The 24,728-nt window shown below is 33.9% G+C and overlaps 1 protein-coding gene across 3 annotated transcripts in view; it reads right to left on the bottom strand.

The window, feature by feature from the left end:
* NBEA (neurobeachin) overlaps window positions 1-24,728 on the bottom strand; it is a 615,556-nt gene that overhangs the window by 517,327 nt on the left and 73,501 nt on the right. For all 3 annotated transcript variants that reach the window (XM_014591554.2, XM_014591555.2, XM_014591556.2), the window contains one exon: window positions 8,538-8,976. In XM_014591554.2, the coding sequence (XP_014447040.1) occupies window positions 8,538-8,976 (439 nt within the window). The remainder of the gene's footprint in view (window positions 1-8,537; window positions 8,977-24,728) is intronic.

Below are 24,728 nucleotides of genomic sequence, written 5' to 3'. Positions count from 1 at the left end.
TGTCGGGGCGGGGCCCGGCCCCTACCGCAAAAACCCTCTCCAAAAAAAAAAAAAAAAGAGATAAGAGAAATAATCTGGGTTCAGATTCTAAGGCATTATAGTCCTACTTGTAAAGAGGTTGGCTTGTACTTGGAGTGGGATCAGAAGCCATTAAAAGCTTATGAACAGGGGAGGAATATGACCTTACATTAGGATAGGATCACTCTGGCTGCTATTTTAAGGTGGCCAAGTGTAGAACTGGGGTTAGACTGATTAAGTAACCACCACAATAAAGCATGCAAGAAAAGATAATGGTTTGGGTCCAAATGAGAGGTGATACTGATAAGAAGTGGGGCAAATCTTGGCCATATTATGAAAGCAGAGCAAACAGGATTTGCAGAAGGACTCGACAAAGGTGTGACAGAAGTCGAAGATGATGCAAATTTTTTTGCCTTAACAAACTGAGATGCAAATTGCCATTAACTAAGATAGGGAAGACTTTAGTTTGAGTGAACTTTTCATACCTTTTACTTTTGTTTCCTTCATTCAGGTTGATAAAGCATGTTAGTGAGAGTGAGAGAGAGTAAGAGAAAGAGAGAGATGAGTACTATCTATAGGATCTGCTCACACTGAGATCCCCCCTTTCCTTTTGTCCGCAAACCATTCAGATCCTGGGCACTTGTGCATGTGCCCTGCTTGTTTCAGCTAACTAGACTGGGGATTCAAAGTATCGTCACCACGTGAGATCTGGCTTTTCTTGAGCCACACATTACCACTGGGCCACAGAGTCAGCCCTATACCTATTTTTAAAATAACCATAATTAATTATTCAAATATCGATATCAAATAGCAATTGGATACATAAGTGTTTTGGAGACAGGCTTGGATTGAGATAGAAATGTGGGAGTCATAAGCATACAGATGCCATTTAATGCCAGGAAAGTGGATGAAATCAGTAAGAAGTGGGTACAAGTGGCTAGTAGAAATAATCAAAGCACAGAGTCTTGGGGATCTCTATATGAAATTTTGTGAAAACTAGAATACTACTTTATCTATATACCTCATGGCTTGTCATGAATATAAAGTGAGATAATAAAGAAAGATATTTTAGGGACCAGCAGCTAGTGTAATGGCTATGTTGCGGGACTCCCATGTAGTCAACCACAGTCCAAGTCCCAGACCCAGTGGCTTAAACTCATGTCAGGCACGTGTGCGTGTGTGCCCAAGATCCTGAGAGGAGAATGACGGAGAAGGCATTGTGGCGTGGTCATCCCCCATGGGGGGTGATTTCTCACTTTCTGTCTCTCTGTCTCTGTCTTTCTGGCAAGCGTATGCACACTACAACAAAAACCACCTCCAAAAATTAAGAAAGGTCTTTTATAAATTGTGACTCATTTAGGCAAAATAGTTTTAGAATGATTCATGACACCCTGTAAGAATCCTTTTTCTTTCTGCTCCCTCCCCCTTTTTTGTTACATTTTTTGAGTACTAACAGATCAGGGGACCTTAGTACACTGAGGAGTTTAGAGGATAAAAATGTAAGACATGCCCTATGCCTTGGAAATATTTGAAAAGAATATAATAGACAAACCCATTGTGCAATATATTTCTTTTTTTTTTCTAATTGCTAGAGTGTGAGTACACCAGAGAGAGACAGAGACAGAGAACAAAAGAAGGAAAGAGAGAAAAAGCACTCCCAAATGGGGTCTAATCAAGCTATAATCCTTCCTCCATTAATTCCACTGCACTGGGATTTAGGGTATGCACTCGCATGTGTCCAGCACGTTTTTCAAGCTGCTTGGGACAGATTTGAACTGTGGCAGGCCATGTGGGATCCAGCTCCTTTAATCTCAAGATCACAAGGCCAATTGTGCAATATAGTTCAGTAATTTCCTTAATCAGAGCTATGCCCAGGAACATTCAAGAACACAGAATGTATATTATCAGGGAAGAATGAGCTGAATCTCATAGGATCGATAGGTATTAGACAAGTGGAGAAAAGTCTAACATAAGAGTACAAAAGTCTAATATTGAAAACTAAGGCAAGGCAAATAGAGTATTTAAAAAAATATGATGGGTTGAATGAATTACATAGATCCTTGTGCTTGGTGAAGGCAAAGACTCTCTTTCAAACCAAAAGGTTCCTTCCATATAATACAAATAAATAATTTCAGAATCTTCAGTTTTGCACTTAAGAAAAAATGTCTCTGGCATAGCTTTGGAAGATAAATTGGGGTAGGAGGACACTTGGAAATAGTGAGGCCAGTTAGGAGAAAACAGAAGAAATACACTTGAGAAATGCTGATGGCCTAAATGAGGTGATGGCTTTAGAAATGGAGACAGGTCATATCTTTTTCCATGTCTCAGATCTTTGAACCAAGCTTTTGGAGACTACTTATAAGGTCATTTCATTTATCACAGGATTTGGGAAATTTATGGGGCTTTTAAGAAACAATGCAGCTTAAAGGGCTGACATCTGTGTAGTGGTAAAAGGCAACATTCTGCAAAGCAGACCAACATGATAAGATTCTGGGTTTGCAGAGTCCTCTGAGAACACTGGGCATGTGCATATTCTATGATCTGGGGCGGCTTAGGCTGGAGGTGGATAATGAAATCAGGACACTGCTGCACATCCTGTGTGCAAGTGTCTTTCTCTCTCTCTCTCTTCCTCTTGTGGAGAAATAAATAAGTAAGCAAAATAAAGTAATCCAGCTTAATCTAATTTTTCTACAGGTTGGAAAACTGGGTCCCAGAGAGCCAAAGAATGAATCAATGTCACAAAACTCATTATAAAGAAACCAACTGTTAATATCCAGTTCTCCTAATTTCCAGATTACCACTCTTTTCCTAATAATGCTTACAGATGTAAAATAATTACCTTTAAAAAAAAACTGAAATGAGAAAAACAATAATTTGTTCTAATTTCTGTGTTTTTTTTTTTTGAGAGGTTTTTGCTATAAGGCACGTGCGCTTGCCAAAAGGACAGAAAGAGACAGAGAAATAGAAAGCGAGAAGAGAGAATCAGCCCAGTGGGGGGGAGGGAGGGAAGGCCACGCCGCAATCCCTTCTCCTCCATTCTCCTCTTGCGATCTTGGGCACGCACGCACATGCGCTTGGCCTAAGTTTAAGACACTGGGTTCAGGACCTGGATCGCAGTCAACTACATGGGAGTCCAGCGACATAGCCATTACGCCTACTGCTGGTCCCAATTTGTTCTAATTTCTGGGTAACAGTTTAACTTGATGCAACTCATCAAAAATCACAATGTCATGGCTCTGTTATCATCTATTATGCTTTTCTATTTTGTAAAATATTGGAGAATACCAACAGAAAAAAAAGGTGTACAAGATATAACTGGATATTTCATTTAATTGCCTATTTAAGCTTGATACTTTATTCAGTTCACTAAATTTTGTAAATGCAGGAGTGCCTAAGGTAACAGTGTCCAGGAAATTAGGACACAACTATGGTGAGTCAAAATTTCACCTTGGGGTGACTGGCCTTAAAATATATATCCAGGACACTCGGAGCACAATAAAGGCAGAGATTACTGTGAATAGATGTAGAAATTTTGAATTGTTCAAGTTGACGGGTTTGTAAACAACTTGGCTTATATTTACTTGTTTAATTGTTGACACTGCCAAAACACTTTACTAAAAAAACAGAAAGTTATAAAAACAGAAACTGCAGTTCTCAGAAGTAATTATAAGTTTTTGAATTCTTTCTTAATTCTATGTTTGAAGAATTCGACATAGGACTCTATCAACTCTAGTAAACATTTATTATTTACCCTAAATTTTCATGCTTAGCACTAAAATCAATGTTAAAACATAATGAAACTAGATTAAAAAAGTGCCTAAGTTTATAGTTTGCATTTAATAATAGGAAGTCTACATAAATTGATTTTTTTAGTCTTATATTATTTATAAAATAGATTTTATTTCAGTGATTCTCTTTTTCAGAGAATAAAACACATAAAAGTAGAATATTAAAAATTTGAGGAATTCAAATATGTATTAGTTTCTGTAAATATATCAAACTCCATTATTCAAACAAAAGTACACTTATATAAATCAAGAAAATGAACTATAAATTATGTAATTAGATAAATCTTTGTTAGTCCAAGAAGCAACAAATAATTCTAAGTTTCTTGTTGTATCATAGACTAAAGTAATTTTTAAAAACATAGTAACAGTTAAAACATACAGAGAAGCACATGGCACTCTGCCTTTTGGCTTTTTTTAGAAGGAGGGGTGTTCGTTATGGTGTTTTGTTTAAACTAGAGAAGAATCTCAGTAAACCCTATAAATTAAGGCAGAACAAAATAATATATATGCCAAATGCTCAAGAAATTAAAAGCATGTAGGAATAAAGGATTGTAATTTTTAAAATTTTTAAAATAGGGTAAAGTCTCATTGGTGGTATTAGAGAAAACATTACTCCAACCTAAAAACTATAATTATGAACACATCAAAAATAATAGTTCAGATAGGATATTTTAGAAACCATGGATTGATACAGAAATCTCTTGAGAGTATTAATGAGGAGCTTTACAACTTGATTTATAAATTCTAAGGAGAAATTATCACCTTTTCTACTAGAAATAAAACCACCATAAATATTTATCTGCTTCACAATAACATAATTTTGGAGAAACTGTTATAGTTTCATAATTCTACTTCTCTAAGCATTTGGTACTTTCTCACTCTAGAACAGTATTAGAGGATCTCTCACATTATTACACTTTATAAATATTTACTTACTTGTTGAGTCACTCATTGTAACCAGATATATACTTAAATATGCAAAAATAAAGAAAATAAAAGGAAAATAATCATCACTGTCTATATACATAAATAAAAACATGTATGTAATAATTCACATGCAATCTGATGAAAGACTTCATACTACAAAAGATTTATTTTATTAGATCCAAAGGTTTCTAAAATTTTATGTAGTAACTACTTAATGAAAAATGATTTGTAAATTTCAAAACACTGAAATTCATCAATGCACCATCCTAAGTAGGGAGAAATACTACATAGAATAAATGAAGAGACTTCAAAAATTTATGGAAAAATGGAATTAAAAGAATGCTATTTTGGTGAAAAGTAAATTTTGAAATCTATGTACAGTTTTTTTTTTCTTTTATTATACTTATTTATTTGGTAAAGATTTTGTTTTAAAGTATTGCGTTGTTGGAAAATTCATGACATATTTCTTTTTTTTTTGGAGAGGTTTTTCTTTTCTTTAAATTTTTTAAATTTCATTTTCTTTTATATATTCAATCACATTATTTGGCTTACAAAATGGGTATTTCAACAGGTGAACATTTCTCCCTAGTATAGTTGATAAAACTATAAATTATCTTCAACAGATAATAGCACATTTCTTTGTCCCATTAATGCTTTGCCTCCCTATTTTTTCTTCTAAATGTCCTTCCTCAGACCCTCTCTTTCACACACCGTATCTGGTAGGCCTATTCTATGAACTTTTAGAAGACCTCCCCCATAAGTTAATAGGATTCAAACCCTATCAATCGTTTGGGGAAGTTACTTTCAAAGTAGCAATGCAGGATAAACATAAATAATACATTGTTAGCATATGTATAATAGGACCAATAAACAACTGGATAACAAAAGTAAAATCCTAGATGATTTCCACTGGGATTATGTGAAATTATTAAAAAGTATGATTTAGTAACAGAGAACTGAGCAACTGAGTTTATATCTATTATTTAACTGAAGGTAAAAATAAAAAATACATCATTGATAAGGTATGAACCATGATAATTCTGTTTGAAACTGGAAGCATTCAGGACTTTTATTCTAAAGTCTGTCATCTTGGATCCTTTTTTCAAGGAATTCAATGTGATGTTAAAAGATGTGTCATAACTTGGATTTCAGACTTTAGTGCTTTGGAAATATGTTTATATAGCTCATAATGTAATTACAGCTACCTTAAGACAGATAAGGAAAATGGTAGCAATACATTGGAAATATAATTGAAAAATGCAGTGGTCCAGAAGCACTTGTGGGGATGATGTCTCTGAAAAGCTGCTCAGAGCTTCAGAGTTTGAAGTTAAATTTTTGATGTTGTCACTCTCAATCTATTGAACGGCTGACAGACAATCAAACCCGTCTGGCTGGCTGGCAGCTCATTTTGCTGGCAGGTGGCAAACAATTAGACACACCAATTTGTGCCTCCTGATGACATTAAAGCATGAAACTAAGTTGTATGCAGGGCCTAGTGATTTGTGTGAAAGCATTTCAAAAATAATACTCTTTGCCGTGGCAACTCATTTCAGACTGCCACCTCCCATTATGGCTTTGAGCAGTGAAGACGACAGACTTGAGTTACGTGCAGTGCAAGGCCGCTTCTGTTCAATCCGTCATCAACGCCCCCTGAGACCTCAATCCCCTCCTTTCATCAATATCACCTCATCATTTACATTTGATAGTACTTGAGCTACTGCATATATTAACTACACTGGAGACCCTTTCCTAAAAAAGAATTGAAATATGCTTTGTGCTCTTCCATTTAATTTTTACTTATGCAATTTATAATAATGATTCCACTCCCATTGCATTTTGCATAAATGCTACCAGAACAAATGGGAAGTTCTATTTTTTTAAAGCAATAGTCTCAAAACTGTAATAAATTTTGAGTTAGCTAAGAATATTGGCACTCAGGTGATTGCTTTGTTAAATTTTAATTAAAAAATTAATCTAACAATAATACAAATTAATACAAAAATATTTTACTTTAATATTTAACTGGATTTACTCATGCAAATTACAAATCGTGTATCAGTTGGTTTGCATTTTAACAAAATTTAAAGTTATAATTTAAAATTAAACAGAACACAGAACATTAATGACTCTATTAAATTACTGTACCAATCATTTATAGTTATAGATTCATATATTTACATAAATACATGTACTTACATGCATCTATTTATACAAAGACACACAAATATATACACATATGTCCTAGGAACATAAACCAAATATGTAAAAATAGAAGGCATCAATGTAAAATGGCATAAGGAATACCTAAGGAACATTCCCTACATGGATAAGCATCAAAATATAATATTAACATGAACTATAAAAAAGGAAAAATATTTTCCTATATTCTATAGTCCCACTTTTTTTCCTTTTTTTAAAACTTTTGACACACATATTTTATCTTTTATGACAGTTACTTGCAAATAGTCCATCTCCTTACTATTCTGAAAATTCACAGAAGGCAAAACTGATTTTATTATTTTTATATCCTATATAGCTAGTACCATTATATTTCATTATATTTCATAACAAATTTTCAATGATCTCTGTAAAACATCAGTTAAAAGATTTATAAGGCAAATTTTAAGTTATATTTGAGAATAAACAGTATTATCTATCCTAACTGAAATGACTTTATTGCCACTGCTCTACTGTTCAATTCTAAAAAATTACTATCTCTAGTTGGAAAAAAGCACTTTGGCTATTTTCAAGAAAGCATTATGTAATAGAAACTAGATTTTGACTATTTATTTATTTGGACATTCCTGTTTAATTTCCTCAATTGATGTTGTCTCTCTAAAAAGACTTGCTCATCACCTCAAACATATATAATTTTTGTTATGAAAAAGTATATCAAACATCAATCACAATGATTTAATTCAAATGGTGAACAAACATGCTCTTTAGTTTACATGTTAACATGTAAATATAATCTCAGTGGTCCAAGTTAAGTACTAACGCTAGTAATTAGTGACTATGTAAAATATTTTTTTAATACTGCACTTTTTTAATAATAGGATATATACATGCAAAGATTCTTTGGTTCTAAAATATTTTATTCTGCTTGTGTGTGCTATCATTTATATCACATGTAAACAAAAATAGTAAGAATTGTTCCTAAAAAATTTCTTGTATGATTTAATGTTTGAATAATGATATATGGGCCATATTGTAAGTAATTTATATACCTAAAATGTCAAAAATGCCTTTCAATGATATTTATTTTCAATGCATACCTCAAAAATATGACTTTTACATTGACAAAGAAAATCCAATAAAGATAATGATCAAAACTTTTCCCCTAAAACTTATACTTAAAATTCAAATTGAAATTTTATTTATTAAAGTAAACTATTTCATCTCCACCAAGTATTACAGTATTTTATAAGAAATTTTACATTCAGAATAGACCTTAGAGAGATTTGGCTTATCCTCTTCTCAATTTTATATATGAAATCATGAATTTAAAGAGAAAAAATGACTTTGTCATATAGTCCCTTGATGATGGAATATATGGAGGATCCAGATTTCCTTATTTCCAGTTCTATGTGTCATTTGTCATATCCTACTGAAACCCCTTTACATGATGTCCTACTCAAATGTCTTATTATGATATCAATCAGGATGGCCTGCTACTTTGATATCCTTTAGAATAAGAAACTTCATTAATAAAAGTATCTGAATCCCACCAAATATTTTTAGATCAACAAACTTTAATTTTCCTGTTATATCTGAAGCACTGTAAATAATAAGTTCAGTACCTACCTGTCAAAGGAATGAAACTGCATAGGAAGAATAGCTTGCGCTTCTCTTTTCAGTGCTGGATCTGGGTATGGGATAGGTTCAGGGCCACATTCTGCAATTTCAACTGGGGCAGCCACAAGACTTTTCAATATTTCCTTGACATTGATGCCTTTGGTTTGACTAATACTAGATATGGATGGTGCCGGCTTTAATATTTCATTTGGATGTTCAGTTAAGCTCTCCTGTGATTTCTTCACTTCCGATGACAAAGTGGATAAGAGTTCACTCATGGCATCAGGACCTGTACTAGTCTCTAATTCTGCCCCATTAAGGATGCTAGCCACTTGTTCCTCTCCAATTCCTGAATCTGTATGAGGAATTGTACTTTCTATCTGAATATCTTCACCAGGTGTTGGGGTTTCTTTTTCCTTTACACTCTCTGGAAATGCAGCAGGTGTTTCTGTAATGAAAAGAAACTGGTTTAATTTAAAACGTTCACAAGTAAAAACTTGGTATTACTTATAAGCTATTTTCACATATTAAATACAACCTTTAAATAACTTTAGTAAACAAAATATTTACTAAATGGATGTGCATAAAAACAAAATTCAGTTAAAACATATTATCCATATACACATGTCATTTTGCTCAGAAAGCATCAAAATAACCCTGTTTCTTTTGGAAATCATGTACCTTCTCAAAATCAATGCTTTTAAATCATCAGAAAATAGTTCCCATAACAATTTCATAAAACAACTTACTTATAAACAATCATTATGTAAAAATTTTGTGTTTTATTCTTTCATTATTAGCTATCAATCATACTGAGAAATTCTTATGCTTCTCTAATTATTTTTTGAAAAAAAGCTATATTTATACCTTATTTTGTATGTCAATAACTAATAATAAAATGTCTGAATATTTAAACTAATTGAATATTTATTTTTAAATTATATATATAAAATATATAAAATTCTGAAGAAATTTCAAACTATCAAGCATAGCAAATGATTAGTTCAAAAGGATAAATATTTTGATAAAGAATAATGCTCTAGGACATAGCTTATGTTTCTTTTTTAAAAACAATTATTTAATTTTATTTATCATTACTATTATTTTTTTAATTTTCTAGGGCACATGTCCTCACCAGAGAGAGACAGAAACAGAGAGAGAGAGAGAGAGAGAAAGCAAGTCATTGGAGACTGAAACTGTGGTCAACCATGTGGTCCACCATGCCACCTGATGTCCCTGCTTACATAATTCTTTAAGAACTACTGGTTTGGAATGTTCATACTCATTCTTTGTGAATAAATGTTGATTTGTAAAATATTAATCAGAAACCGAGACCAGCAGTTAGCATAATGGCTATGTCACTGGACTCCCATATAGTCAACCGCGGTTCGCATCCTGGACCCAGTGACTTAAAACTCATGCTGGGGGCGTTTGCATGCATGCCCAAGATCCTGAGAGGAGAATGGAGGAGAAGGGATTGCGGTGTGGCCATCCCCCCTGGGGGGTGATTTCTTGCTTTCTGTCTCTCTCTGTCTGGCCATTGCACGCACCCTGTAGCAAAAACCTCTCCAGAAAAAAACACTTAATCAGAAACCTATATATGTATATATACCTAAATAGATATGAATTATACATGTAATACAATAGCAAAAAATTACAAGAGTTGAATAGATATGAATTATACATGTAATACAATAGTAAAAATTACAAGAGTTGAAATAAATCTCTAAAGATATTAAACTTTTAGTTTATTTATTTATTTTTCTTTTAATGTGATCAGAGAGGGAGAGAGTAAGAGAGAAAACAAGACAGAGAGACAAAGTGAGAAAACAAGTCACCAGGCATGTCCAGGACTTGATCTACGTGTGGTTGGCCATGTGGAAGTCTGGCTCCCTTAACCACCTTACCACCTGCTGGCTCCTAAAGATATTCAATTTTACACAAAGGTTAATATAATGAAAGTTCATGTAATAAAATGTTGCGATATTCTATGGCCTGCAAGTGACATGGTTATTAAGGTACTTGACTCCCACATGGCTGACAGCTGATAGAGTCTGGGACATAATGGTTTGGAAAATCATGCTGGGCCCATGTGTGTGCCCAACATAGCTTGGAAAATGGAGGAGAAGGGATTATCGCATGGCCATTCCCTTCTGGAGGTGATTTTTCACTTTCCTTCTAACTCTCCATATTTGGCATGTGCACACACGCTATGGAAAAACCTTAAAAAAATAAAGTTGCCAAATTCTAAATAATGACCTTGGAAGTTGAATCTAAATAAGATGAGGATAGTAATTATTTTTGACATCATATTGAAGAAGAAAACAAAATACTATATGTAAATTATCTTGTTTCCACATAAAATATATGCTTAATATATATTAGCTACTTGGTTTGTATTTAAGTTTATCTTTTGTAAAAAAAAATAAGGGCAGACTAAATTATTTCTAGGATCTTTTCAAAATTGTTGACAACTATAAATTCTATAAAACATCCCATAGACTTTGTTGCTGTTTGTTTTTTTGTTTCTTTGTTGTAAAAGAATATTAGTAAAAGACCAGCAGATGGCATAACCATTACATCACTGGACTCCCACATAGTCGACCATGGTTCAAGTCCTGGACCCAGTGACTTAAAACTCACACCAGACACATGTGCGTGTGTGCCCAAGATCCCAAGTGGATAATAGAGGAGAACAGACTGCAACCTGGCCAGCCCCCCTGAGGAGTGATTTCTCACTTTCTATCTCTCTATGTGTCTGTCATCTGGCGAACACATGTGCCCTCTAACAAAAGTCTTTTTCTATTAAAAAAAAAAATTAGTACAAGAAAGCAGAATTCCCAAAAGGACATGTGTTAAATATGCTGTTAAAACACAGAGAAACGCTGTTTTGATGCTCACATCAGTGGCTAGCTGCTAAAAATTGTGTATACTTGTAGGGACTAAAAATAAGGTAAGTGATTTCCTCAGTAACGGACTCAATTATTAGGCTGTATTAGACAGTTTTTCTTAATCTCTTGAATGTAGATTAAAGCATGGCATTAAATTTCACTAAAGATGTGAATTTACTAATTTTTACAGATTAATTTCAGAACAATTTTGCCCTTTTTTTTTGAGAGACAGATTTTTGCTATGGGGTGCTTGTACTCTCTAGAGAGACAGAAAGAGATTGAGAGACAGAAAGAGAGAAATCACTCCCCAGGGAGATGACCATGCCATAATCCCTTCTATTCTATTATCCTCTTGGATTTGGGGCATGCATATCACACGCAAGGCGTGAGTTTCAAGCTACAGTTCTGGGACTTGAATTGCAATTGGCCATGTGGGAGCCCAGTAACATAACCACTATGCCAACTGCTGGTCCCAATTTTGCTATGTTTTTCAGGGGAAAAAAACTCCTTTTAATATCTCCATATTTTCCTTCAATCCTTTTTCTTTTTATTCAAATTACATTAACTCTATATGTAAATGTAGGAATAAATAACATTTTTATATTATCTAATTTTTCAATATCCAGTATTCATTTAAATTGACAAAAGGCACTCATCTCACAAAGCAATGTTATATCATAGTTTTCCTAATATTTATTTAATAGGTTTTATTTTGCTTATCTATTTGTTATTCAGGTCAAGGATGTTAGAACTGAAAGAAGCAAAGTTTAATCTGTGAAACTGGATAATATTTAAATATTTTACAGGGTACATGCTCTATAGCAAAAAACTTCTCCAAAAAAACCTTTTTTATATATTTTGTTTCTGTGTTTGCAGTCTTTGTCCTATTCTCACAGAAATATCTGGTGGTTTCTGATTCTCTCTAATTTTACCTGCAGTGGTTTCCTTTCAAAAAGATATAATCTGTGTATCCAAAGGTGTGTTAGAATACATTGAGTAGTATCTTTAATAGTAGAAATAACAGCCCTGACAGCCACCTTATCTTTTCATTCCATATCCCTAGGTTATTTCATTACCTTCCAAAGTTTCAACTTTCGCCTCAGTTTGAATGATCTCCAAATGCATGACTATTCTGAAGACCTATGGAAATAAATATTCCAGGGCCCCTCCAGACTCAATTAATTCTAATTTAATTAATTATTTACCTGAACTTATCTCTTTGTTTCTCTGTTAGTGGCATATCACCATTGTTTGTCTTTTAAGCTACCTAGGTAGCTATTCCAGAAACGTCTTGATTCTTTATCTCTCTTTATTATCCCTAATGCTGTTATTCTAAATAAAGTCTCACAAGGTTTTGTAAAAAATAATCCCAACCTCTAATTTTGCCCTTAATGACACATGTTGGGAACACCACAGGGAGACTGGATCTTTGCAGCATGAGCTGCCCACTTTCCTTGCTTTGTGCATTGCAATAAAACTGTACTTTGCTTCGTTTTAAAAAAAAAAGTGAAAATATTGTCTTTACCTCTTACCTCTTTCCTTTCCTTTCCTTCTCCAGTGCTTGCTGACTAGTATTAGTGAGTCTTTCTAGTATCATTGAGTCTTCTAAAAACGTTCATGCACTTATTTTAACTTTTAATCTTCAAAACAATAATGAATATATCCACTCTCTTTTGCACATTGGTTATTAATTAAACATCTCCCTGGGGGGGGTGATTTCTCACTGTCTATCTGTCTCTATCTGTCTCTCCAGCAAGCGCACCGGCCCTATAGCAAAAATCTTTCTTAAAAAATGTAAAATTTATAACTACATACTTAAAACTCCAATATAAATGTTGACTTCTCAATTGTAAAGCATAATTCAAAGTTTATTAAAATTAGATATTAGAATATTTCAAATAGGAGAAGAAACACCTTCATGGCTCCTGCGAACTAGTGATTACAGGGAAAAAAGAGACATGAAGATTTTCTACAGATTATTCAACCTCTAGCCCACAAACTTGAGTGGAGAGGCAAGGGGCAGACCTTCAAAAGAAGAAACCTTAATGGCTCCTGAGAACTAGTGATTTTAGGGAAAAAAGAGAAATGAAGATTTTTCTAAAGGTAATTCAGCCTCCAGACCACAAATTTGATTGGGATCAAAATGAAACGGCAAAGAGATTCCAGATCACCTCTTTCTGCACGCTCCTGAATGCTCAGATTGAACTTCAATTTGGGAAGAAATACACCATCCATCAGATGACTAGAAATCACCACAGGGCCACAAGAAATATGGGAAAGCAAGAAAATACCCCTCCTCCTAGGAAAAATAATAGCTCCTCTTCATCCACAGACAGTTCAATGGAAATCATGGAAATGTCTGATAAAGAATTTAGAATATTCATAATGGCAAAGCTAACAAAGATGGAAGAGAAGAGAGACAATGAACTGCAAAACAGAAAGGAGAAAGGAGATGACAAGTTCCAAGAGGTAAGAAAATTCTTGCAAGATCTAAAATAAGAATTACACACTTTAAAAAAAGAATCAAATGGACTTGTTAGAGATGAAGGCAATACAGGAACTCAAAATCTCCCTTGAAAGTATTAAAAGCAGACTAGCTCATACACAAAATAGAATCTCAGACGTGGAAGAGAAAATGGCTGGCATAGAAAAATCCACCACAAAGACTGAGAAAATGGCCCCCAAAAATGAGAATAATAAATACATGAGAAATACTAGATACCATCAAACATCCAAACATCTGGATAATTTGTATCCCAGAAAGCGAAGAGACTCATAAGGGCAGTGATCATCTATTCCATGAAATCCTGCAAGAAAACTTTCCAAACCCAGAGAGGTACTCAAAGATCCAATTCCAAGAAATGTAAAAGGACCCCAAATAGAATCAACCCAAGAAGATCTTCTCTAAGACACATTACACCCAGATTGACCAAAACCACAGACAAACACAAGATACTAAGATTGGCAAGAGAGAAACAGCAAGTTATCTACAAAGGAAATCCCATCAGGCTAACAGCAGTCCTCACATCAGAAACGATGTGAGTGAAGAAAGAATCGGAATATATATTCAAAATGTTAAGGGAAAAGCAATTTCAACCAAGAATACTATACCTGGCAAAATTATCCTTCATATGGGAAGAAAAGACAAGAACATTCTCAGATAAACAAAACCTGAAAGAATTTACTAGCACCAGACCAGATCTCTAAGAAGTTCTCAAGGGAGTGCTATATCAGGAAAATTAAATACAGCCACACAGAAATAAGAGTTCAAAAACTAAGAAAATGGCCAACTTAATCATAGGAACAAGTCTGGAGTTGAATGTTATATCCCAGAATTCAATCAGAAAGGTTGAACCACAACAGAATATAGATTAAGTATATGAAACTGAACTGCTGAAATATTTTGACTAAAATATTGCTGATGTTCTTCTAGTCTTTGGTGTCCACTTTTGAAGATTTTTGTCCTGTCATGAGCTCTTGACAGGTTCATGTACCTATATGAACAGAATCCTAACCTGTTTCCTGGCTTTAAGTTTTAAGCAAACTTCCTTAGCATTTCTTTGATTTATTAAAGTTAAAACTGCTTTTCTTGAAATTACCAACTGAACTTGCTATTGAAAGTAGTTAGATTATTTAAGAAATTGTGTGATCAATAAAATGTGGAGGGGAAAGGAACAGAAGACAACTGCAGACACCAGAGATAGTGTGAGAAGAGGGTGGGAAAGGGCAGACGGTCAGAAATAGGAGTAAAGTAAAAAAAAAAAAAAAAAAGGTGTATTGACAATAACATGCTTGATTAAGCCACTATGAAATATATTCTGGATGGGAAATCACATTTTGTATGCTGTGACGATTTTTAGGGAATGAATTTATATTAACTAAATTTAAAAAAAAAATGTTTGAGGGTGGGAACCAGCAGTTAGCGTAGTGGCTATGTCACTGGATTCCCCCATAGTTGACCACGGTTCGCATCCCGGACCCGGTGGCTTAAAACTCATGCCGGGCGCGTGTGCGTGCGTGCCCAAGATCCCAAGAGAATGGAGGAGAGGGGATTGCGGTGTGACCGTCCCCTCTGGGGGGTGATTTCTCACTTTCTGTCTCTATGTCTCTGTCTGGCGAGGGCACGCACCCTGTAGCGAAAACCTCTCCAAAAAAAAAAAAAAAAAATGTTTGAGGGAAAAAAACATGAAAACTTTTTTCTTGAAATTAAAAAAAAAAAATGCATTAAAAAAACCTATTTGATGACTGCAGTAAGCTATATAGCCCCAGCTAGGTGCTACTTTATAGTATGTTCATTCTACTCATTGAGGTTTATGCCTAAAGTCAGACTTGTGCTCATGGATATGTATAGGTCAGTTGTGCTTGCTATTGAAAATATTTAGATTTATTAAGATATTTAGCGAATCAATAAAATGTGTGGAGAGGGAAGGCATAGAAAGAAACCATGGATAAAAGAGACAGTGTGGGAGGAGAGTGGGAGATGGCAGAGGGTGAAAGATAGGGAATCAAGGATGGAGAAAAAAGGCAAAATATACAGGAAACAAGAAATGGAAAATCACTTGTTGACAATAATACATATGTCAATGTGCTTGATCGAGCCAATATACAGAGTATTCTGGATGGAAAAGCTCATTTGGTATGCTACAATAACGTATAATAAATGAATATAAATAAATTAATTTAAATAAAAAAGAATATTTCAAATAGCTCATCAAAATATATACACAGTACTAAAAAAACTTATTTTGACTGGCATTGATAAAAATAATTTCAAAAAGGAAGTCGCAATTTTAATAAAAATTCTGCTTACATGTTTTGTAAAGCACATTGTAATTATGTTACATAGAAATAAAAATAAACAGCAATGGAAAATTTTATCACTAACAATTGCAAAACCAAAACAAAATAGATCATTAGTCCAAAAACCAACCTTAATTTTTCATTAATTAACATCTTTTACAGAACATGCTCTCAATTGATACCATAAACTTTAGCTTAGATAACTTATGTTTTAAGAACACTTCATTGTGACCCTAAAATTCTTAGAAGATTTAACCAAATGACGTCAATAGAAAGGTAAGCATAATAGCAGATACTATAAATAACTGCATCTGTACGGTTCTACTGGTGACAGTAGGCTTCTAAGTTTTCAATAATAATTCTCCTCAGTTCTGTAGCAACAGACCATGTCAGTACACAAGGTAGAAATATTACTAGCTTGAGTGATCTTAGCCTTGTCAGAAATAGGCAGTTGGATGCCAGATGCTCACTTTCCTCACTATTTTTTATTGAATCTAATGAGTTCATCTAAAACATTTTGGGAAAAAATATGGAGTTAAGTTCAGCAAATTACATGAAGTTTATATAGTGACTTCATTTATCATATTCCTTCCTCCAAAACTCCTGTTTTACAGTGATTTATTAAATGTTTCAGTATGTCTTACATATTAAATTGCTGAAATCACTTTTTTCCAAATTCTTGAAATAAAGAACACCATGAAAGAAACATACAGTTCCTTGTCAGTATGAATCTAAAAACTGTATTAAGTATTTGCTCTTAGAACAGTAATATTAAGCAAATTAAATCACTCTAATATAGAACATAAAAAGATGTGGAGAAGGGATTGAGGCATGGTCATCCCCACTGGGGGGTGATTTCTCACTTTCTGTCTCTCCGTCTCTCTCTGTCTGGCTGGCGAGCGTACGCACCCTACAGCAAAAACCTCTCCAAAAAAAAAAATGTAATGAACTTGAATTTTTTTAAATTCATAAATGCAAAACTAATTTACATAAAAACTGCAAAGAGAAAAAAAAACACATGTTTAAAAAATTTAAGCATTTTTAAAGTTTACTTTATACATTTAAAAAGGCTGAAATGTATTACATAATTATTTGCAATTATTTATACTATTTGCTGTTCCAATGTATGAAAAAAATACAACTTCAAGCCCAGCAGATGGCATGGTTATTAAAGTTCTCTGGACTCCTACATGGCCAAAGGCAGTCAGAGTCCCAGACCCATCTGCTTGAAAATCACATATGCTACTACCAGCAGATGGTATAGCAGTTATGTCTCCCACAGCTGAACCACAGTTTGAGTCCTAGACCTGGTAGCTTGAAACTCATATTGGGCACATGTGCATGTATACACAAGATCCCAGGAGAAGAATGGAGGAGAAGGAATTGTGGCATGCCTATGATTTCTCATTTTCCCTCTTACAGTCTCTGTTTCTCTCTCTTTCCAGCGTATGCACACACCCTAAGACAAAACCTCTCAAAACAAAAAAGAAAGAAAACCACATGCACATGAATGCCCAAAATCCCAAGAGGAGAAGGAAGAAGGAGGGACTGAGGCGTGGCCATGACGTCTCACTTTCCCTCTCAGTAACTGTCTCTCTCTGGCAAGTGCACATGACCTATGGCAAAAAGATAAAAAGAATACAACCTCAGGAATTAAACATTATTACTAATAAATTATTATAATAGACAAAATGATAAAATCCAAAAAATCTTCTAATTAATAATTTGACTTATGTTGATCCAAGATATGTATCTCTCTGAGTTTATCCTACTTGAAGTGAGTTGAGCTCTATGGATGTGTATACTCATAATTTTCATCAAATTTGGGGTTTTCAGAATTTTTCAAATATTCTTTCTGCCATTTTATTTCACTATCCTCTTCTCTGGAAATCCTAGTATGTGTATGTCAGTTCACTTAAAGATACATGTGAGGATGTTTACTTTTCTTCATATTTTAAAATTGTTTGTTCTGTTCCTCAGACTAGGACAATTACGACTGACTTCTCTTCAAGTATGCTGATTCCTTTTTCAGTCAGCTCAAAACCAACCCATCTATAATTGAAGTCTTTCTCATCCTCTTCAATCTTAGCCTATATTATGGTACTCTTAACTGATCTGTAAGAGTGCTTAACTCATTAAGGTTTTTATCTTATAAAGATAGAGTTTTTCTGTTTACATTGCCTTTTAATTTTGTTAATATTTTCATTCATTATTCATATCTTAGTAATGATTAGAGTTTCACCCATTTGGTGTTATTACTTAAAATATCATTGCTGGGGCCAGTAGGAGACATCATGGTTCAGGCGCTAGAGGTGCTAGATTTACACATGGCTGACCATAGTTCAAGTCCTGAAGCTGGTGGCTTGCTTTCTCACCTTTCCCTTCTCTCTCTCTCTCTCCATCTTTCTCTGGTGGATGCACATGCTCTATAGAAACTTTTTTAAAATAATAATGATGATGAATAAAAAAATAAATAATTCTTTTAATATCATTTCCAATAATATATAAGCATTAATTTTATTTTTAAAATTAACATTAAATTCAGTTTTATTTTTAGTTTTGAATTTTAATACACATGATATTTACTTAAATAATACATAAAATAAGGATATATATGTATTTATTTACTTTAGATTTTTGCCATAGGGCACATGTCCTTACCAAAGACAGATAAAAAGAGATAGAGAGAGGGGGGAAATGAGACATCATCCCTCAAGCCATGCTGCAATCCCTTCTCCATTCTTCTCGGGACTGTAGGCAGACACGCATAAATGCCCACTTTGTTTTTCAAGTTGCAAAGTCTAGGGACTTGAACCACAGAATCAACCATGTATGATCCACCACACCATCTGTTGGCCCAATATTAATTCCTTTCTTCAATTGTTAGACCATTTGCTAACTCATTACCCTTTGCCAAGTATCTCCTCTTCTACTTGATTAGAAAACTTTTATTGACAATAGACTGTTCAGCCTATTAAATTACAAATCTGTAGTAATCAAAATAGCATGATACTGTAAAAAAGCAGACGTACAGGGGCCAGCTGGTAGCAAAGTGGATAAGGTTTGGGCTCCCACATAGTCAACCAAGTCTGAGTCCTGTACCTGGTGGCATAACTATCATACCAAGTATGTGTGTGTATGTGCCCAAAACCCCAAAAGGAGAATGAAGAAGGGACTGTGGCATGGCCACTCCCCCTGGGGGTGATTTCTCCCTTTCCCTTACTCTGTTTCTCTCTGTTTCTCTTTGGCAACTGCACATATCCTATAGCTAAAACCTAAAAAACAAAAAACAAAAAAACAGACACACAGACCAATTGGACATAATGGTAAATCCATGGATTTATGGTCAAATCATTTTCAACCAAAGTTTCAATAACAAAAAAAAACATATGCCAATAAATGCTCTTGAAGAAACTACATATAGAAGAATGAAAATATACCCTTACCTCATTCCATATACAAATAAGAACTCAAAATGCATAAATGATTTAAACATAAGACCTGAAACTGCAAAATTACTACAACAAATTATAGAGAAAAAGCTTACTGACATTGATCTTAACAAAGACTTTACAACTCCAAAAGCACCACAAAAGCAAAAACAGGCCAATTGGACTGTACCAAACCAAAACTGTTTGTACTGTGTAGGCAACAATATACAGAGTGAAGAAACACCCTACAGAATGGGAGAAAAAAAAATGCAAACCATACACACAAGTAATTAATATCCAAACTATTGAATTTTCAGAAATGTCATGATGCAATTTTGCAAAGAAAAGTTTGTCATCACTTTTCTGATGACCCAATATATAATGAACTCAATCAACTCAACAGCAGTGAAAAAAATAAATGAATTTCGGAAACTGACAAAGAATCTGAATAGACACTTCTCAGAAAATGATATGCAAATAGCTAACAGATATATGAAAAAATGTGCAACATCACTAGTCATAAATGAAATGAAAATTGAAAACGTAAGATATCACCTCATAGTTTGTAGAAAAGCGATTATTTTAAAAGATGAAAGATAAGTATTGGTGAGGATATAGAGAAAAGGGAACCAATATACACTCTCGATAGGAATGCAAATATTGTCATTATCAGAAACATAGAAGTTTCTCAAAAATTAAAACTATAAATATAATATGATCCAGCAATTTCACTTCTGGGTATAAATCCAAATGAAATTAAATCATTATATCAATCACTTCCCCATTTACTGCAGCGTTATTCGTAATAGCCAAAATATGGAATTGATGTAAATAGCCAAGAGATGAATAAATAGGTAGGATATATGTATGGCACAAAATACTATTTAGCCTTTAAAAAGAAAAATCTGTCATTTCTGAAAACACAAATAAATCTGGAAGTCACTGTGTTAAATGGAATGAGATGCAAAAAAAAAACCCATATAATTTCATTTATATGTGAATTATAAAAAAGTTGAACTCACAGAGGTAGAAAATAGGATGATGGTTTCCAGTGACTAGAGAAGTCTATAAAATTTTAGTTAGACAGGAGAAATAAGGTCTTAAGATTTATTACATAGCATGGTAACATATAATGTAATGTATATTTGAAAATTGATAAGAAATTTTAAATTTTCTTACCACAAAAAATTGTATAAGGTGATGAATATTAACTTGGCTTAATCATTGCACAATGTAGATGAACATCAAGACATCACTTTGTACACAAAAATATATACAATAAACTTACAAGAAAAATGGGGAAAAGGAAAGTCATGACTACCCACTTGAAGCGCACCTTCTAATTAAGAAACAAATTATATGAATAGGAAAAAAAGAAATAAATAGAATGCCATGATGAAGAAGAAGGTGATAGTGGGAAGGAAGTTACTCAGCCACGGGAATCAAAGAAGGCCTCTGTGAGTGGGTGAACTCTTTTTTTTTTTTTTTTTTGGAGAGATTTTCACTGTAGGGCGCGTGCGCTCGCCAGACAGACAGAGAGAGACATAGAGAAAGAAAGCGAGAAATTACCCCCCAGGGGGGATGGTCACGCCGCAATCCCTTCTCCTCCATTCTCCTCTCGGGATCTTGGGCATGCACACACACACGCGCCCGGCGTGAGTTTTAAGCCACCGGGTCCGGGACACGAACCGCGGTCGACTACGTGGGAGTCCAGCAACATAGCCATTACGCTAACTGCTGGTTCCCATGAGTGGGTGAACTCTTAAGTTAGTACCTGAAAGATGAGTATGCGCCAGTCATGCCAAAAATATGGATAAGAGAGAGCCAAAAGCCAGGAATAAAGTTAAAAGACCTTGAGGCAAAAAACTGGTGTTATTAAAGAATTTTTTAAAATTCCAATTGTTTTAAATTTACCCCATTTGAGCATAGTGAGCAAAAGGGAGGATAATGTTAAGAAAGCTGGAAAGACAGAGAACAGTCATCTTATCCAAGGTCTTTGTGAAACTTCATTCTAAATGATTCTAGCATTTTTGTCAAAAAGGAACATAATCTGATTTTATTTTTTTAAAAAATCACATTGACAGCAAAACTGTAAAAAACAGAAAAAAGATTAGTAGAAGAGGTGTGAAAAGCAATTACCAAGCAAGTGAGAACAAAAGCAATTGCGCCACTACAAGTTAAGATTTTTATGTTTATTTATTTTTAAAAATTATTTATTTTATTTATCATTATTATTATTTATTTTTAATTTGCTGAAGGGCATGTGTGCTCACTAGAGAGAGAGAGAGAAGAAGTGAGAAGGCAAGTCACCAAGCCTGGGATTCAAACCAGTCATGTGGTAATCCAGTACCTTAACCATCACACCACCTGCTGGCCCAACAATTAGGTTTTTAACACTGTCCCTAAAATTATAGGAAGCCTTTAAAAATTTTTTCAGAGAAAAATTATTGTATTTATCATATAAGCTATTAATTAAACCAATGATATTAAATGAATTACATTTACTAATTACTATATTATAAAGGAACTTTTAAAAGTTCATGAAAAATGCATATTTCAAAATTTTTTCCCACTAAACTAGTTAACTCTATTCTTCCATGAATTCTCTTTGTATTAGTACTATTTTAAAAAACATTGTCAAGAGTCAGCAAGTGGTGTGGTGATTAAAGCACTGGATCCCACACAGCCAAATCTGCAGATCAAGTCCCAGACCAGGTGGCATGAAAAACTTACTGGGCTTGTGTGCATGGATGCCCAAAATTCCAAGAGGAAAATTAAGAAGGGATTGTAGCGTGGGCATCCACCCTGGAGCTGATTTCTTACTTTCCCTGTCTCTTTCTATTTCTGTTTGATGAGTGCATGTGCCCTATGGCAAAAATTTAATAAAAACAAAAATCACTATCAGTAATATAAGAGAGAAAGAATAGAGAAAAGAAGCAATGTAGAACTTTTGGCAATACTCCAAGAAGAGATAAAAGTCTAAAGTGAAGGACTATCAAGATTAAAAAGAAGAAAGAAACCAGAGACTAAGTCAGAATTTTGAAAAAGGTTAAATAATAAGCTGAAAGAAGAAAACAGAATATCAAAGAGTGGGAGAGTAAGTTGTTTCTCAAACTATTCGTGCGTATTAATTTTTCTAATCCATCATCAACTAAAAGTTTCTCAAAGTAAAATAAATATTTTTTTTTAAAAAAAAGAAATTTAAGGGACCAGCAGATGGCATAATGGCTATGTCACTGGATTCCCATGTAGTCGACTGTGGTTCGAGTCCCGGATCCAGTGGCTTAAACTCACGCTGGGCATGTGTGCATACGCGCCCAAGATGCCCAGAGGAGAACGGAGGAGAAGGAACTGTAGCATGGTCATCCCCCAGGGGGTGATTTCTTGCTTTCTGTCTCTCTGTCTCTCTCTCTGTCTTTCTGGCAAAGTTCATGCGTCCTGTAGCAAAAACCTCTCCAAACAAACTAAAAATTAAAACTACAAAAATAAAAGTACAAGTGTTTTTATTATGTGGCTTAATAGACATAATATTAAATTTCAATTAAATTTCATATAAATCATACAAGCAATTGGAATATAAAAACTGTTATACTATACACTGAAAATGTGTAGACAGGTGGCTGAAATAAACACTTACAAATTTTCTTCTTCACACATCATAATTAAATAAAAAAGTTTTAAGGAAAGACTCTCCAAAAGAAACACCTATATGAATACTTTAAACAAACAATAGAAATATAAATATTTCAAGTTCATCACATGGCAATGAATTTTTTGTTTTTTAACTTATCTAAATTAAACTGAATAACAATGCTACTCATGTGAATAATGTATATTTAACTTTTTTGTTTTATTTTAGTAACTCTCAAAATGAAAAAAAAAACTATCACAAAGGTATGCCAATAGAATAAAAACTGAGAGAGCTTAAAACATTCATTTTAGACATGAATATGAAATGAAGGTGGAAATGCTATAATTTCAAAAAGTATCCTCAGTGTTCATCATTGCCAGTTCAAAGAATTCATCTTGAATAATTAGAATAAAATAGAAATTGTATTTTAAATCCTAGATGTATAAATTTTCCTAAGTATGGGGACCAGCAGTTGGAGTAATGGCTATGTCGCTGGACTCCCATGTAGTCGACCGCGGTTCAAGTCCTGGACCCGGTGACTTAAACTCACGCCAGGCACGTGTGCATGCATGCCTAAGATCCTGAGAGAAAAATGAAGGAGAAGGGATTGGCAGCGTGGGCATCCCTCTGGGGGATGATTTCTCGCTTTCTATCTCTCTGTCTCTCTGTCTCTCTCTGCGAGCAAAACCTCTCCCCCCCAAAAATTTTTTTCTAAATTATGAATCTTCCATTATTGGTAAATAGAATGTAAAACATCTTATTGAATCCATAAGTGACAACTTTTCAAAAATACACAAAATCAAATCGTTCCTAAACATCAAGACTTTTTTGGTATTAAATTCTAAAGCACATCATAAAAAACATGTATCTACAAAGTTCTAAGTATTTTTTTTTATTCATTGATGTTATCTACCATGAGAAGAACATGTTGCCATCCTTCCATATTTCACTATTTGGAAGCACTGCGTCTATAAAAAATATTTTTGTGTACACACACACACACATATATGACAAAAAAGTCAGTCCAAGTTGTCTTTAAAATGGAGAATTAAAATGGTTTCTCATCCCATAGAAGCACTAAGAGTTCACTTGGTAGCTCTGATAACAACAGAAATTTTCACCTCAACAACCACTGCACCAGAGCTTATAATAACAGTTATGATTAGCTCCCATATTATCACATAATAGAGATAATAATAGTAAGTTTACCACATTGGTCTTAAAGTAATTACAAATTTTATTATGCCATTAAAAACCACAGTTCAGTTCAGCTAAAGTTGTTTCAATACCAAGATTTTTTGGATTAAGTGTATTGATAATCTGATGCAGGAACCTCAATCTGGGTATCTAACCCCTGAATATTTTCTGGTCACTAAGAGAGCCTTTGGTACATACTCTTTCACAACAAACTACAGATGATGCTTCTTTTTTTTTTTTTTTTTTTTTT

The sequence above is a fragment of the Tupaia chinensis genome, unplaced genomic scaffold (genome assembly GCF_000334495.1).
Source record: "Tupaia chinensis unplaced genomic scaffold, TupChi_1.0 Scaffold000597_1, whole genome shotgun sequence".
NCBI classification, from domain to species: Eukaryota; Metazoa; Chordata; class Mammalia; order Scandentia; family Tupaiidae; genus Tupaia; species Tupaia belangeri.
This window is presented reverse-complemented; position numbering and strand designations above follow the sequence as displayed.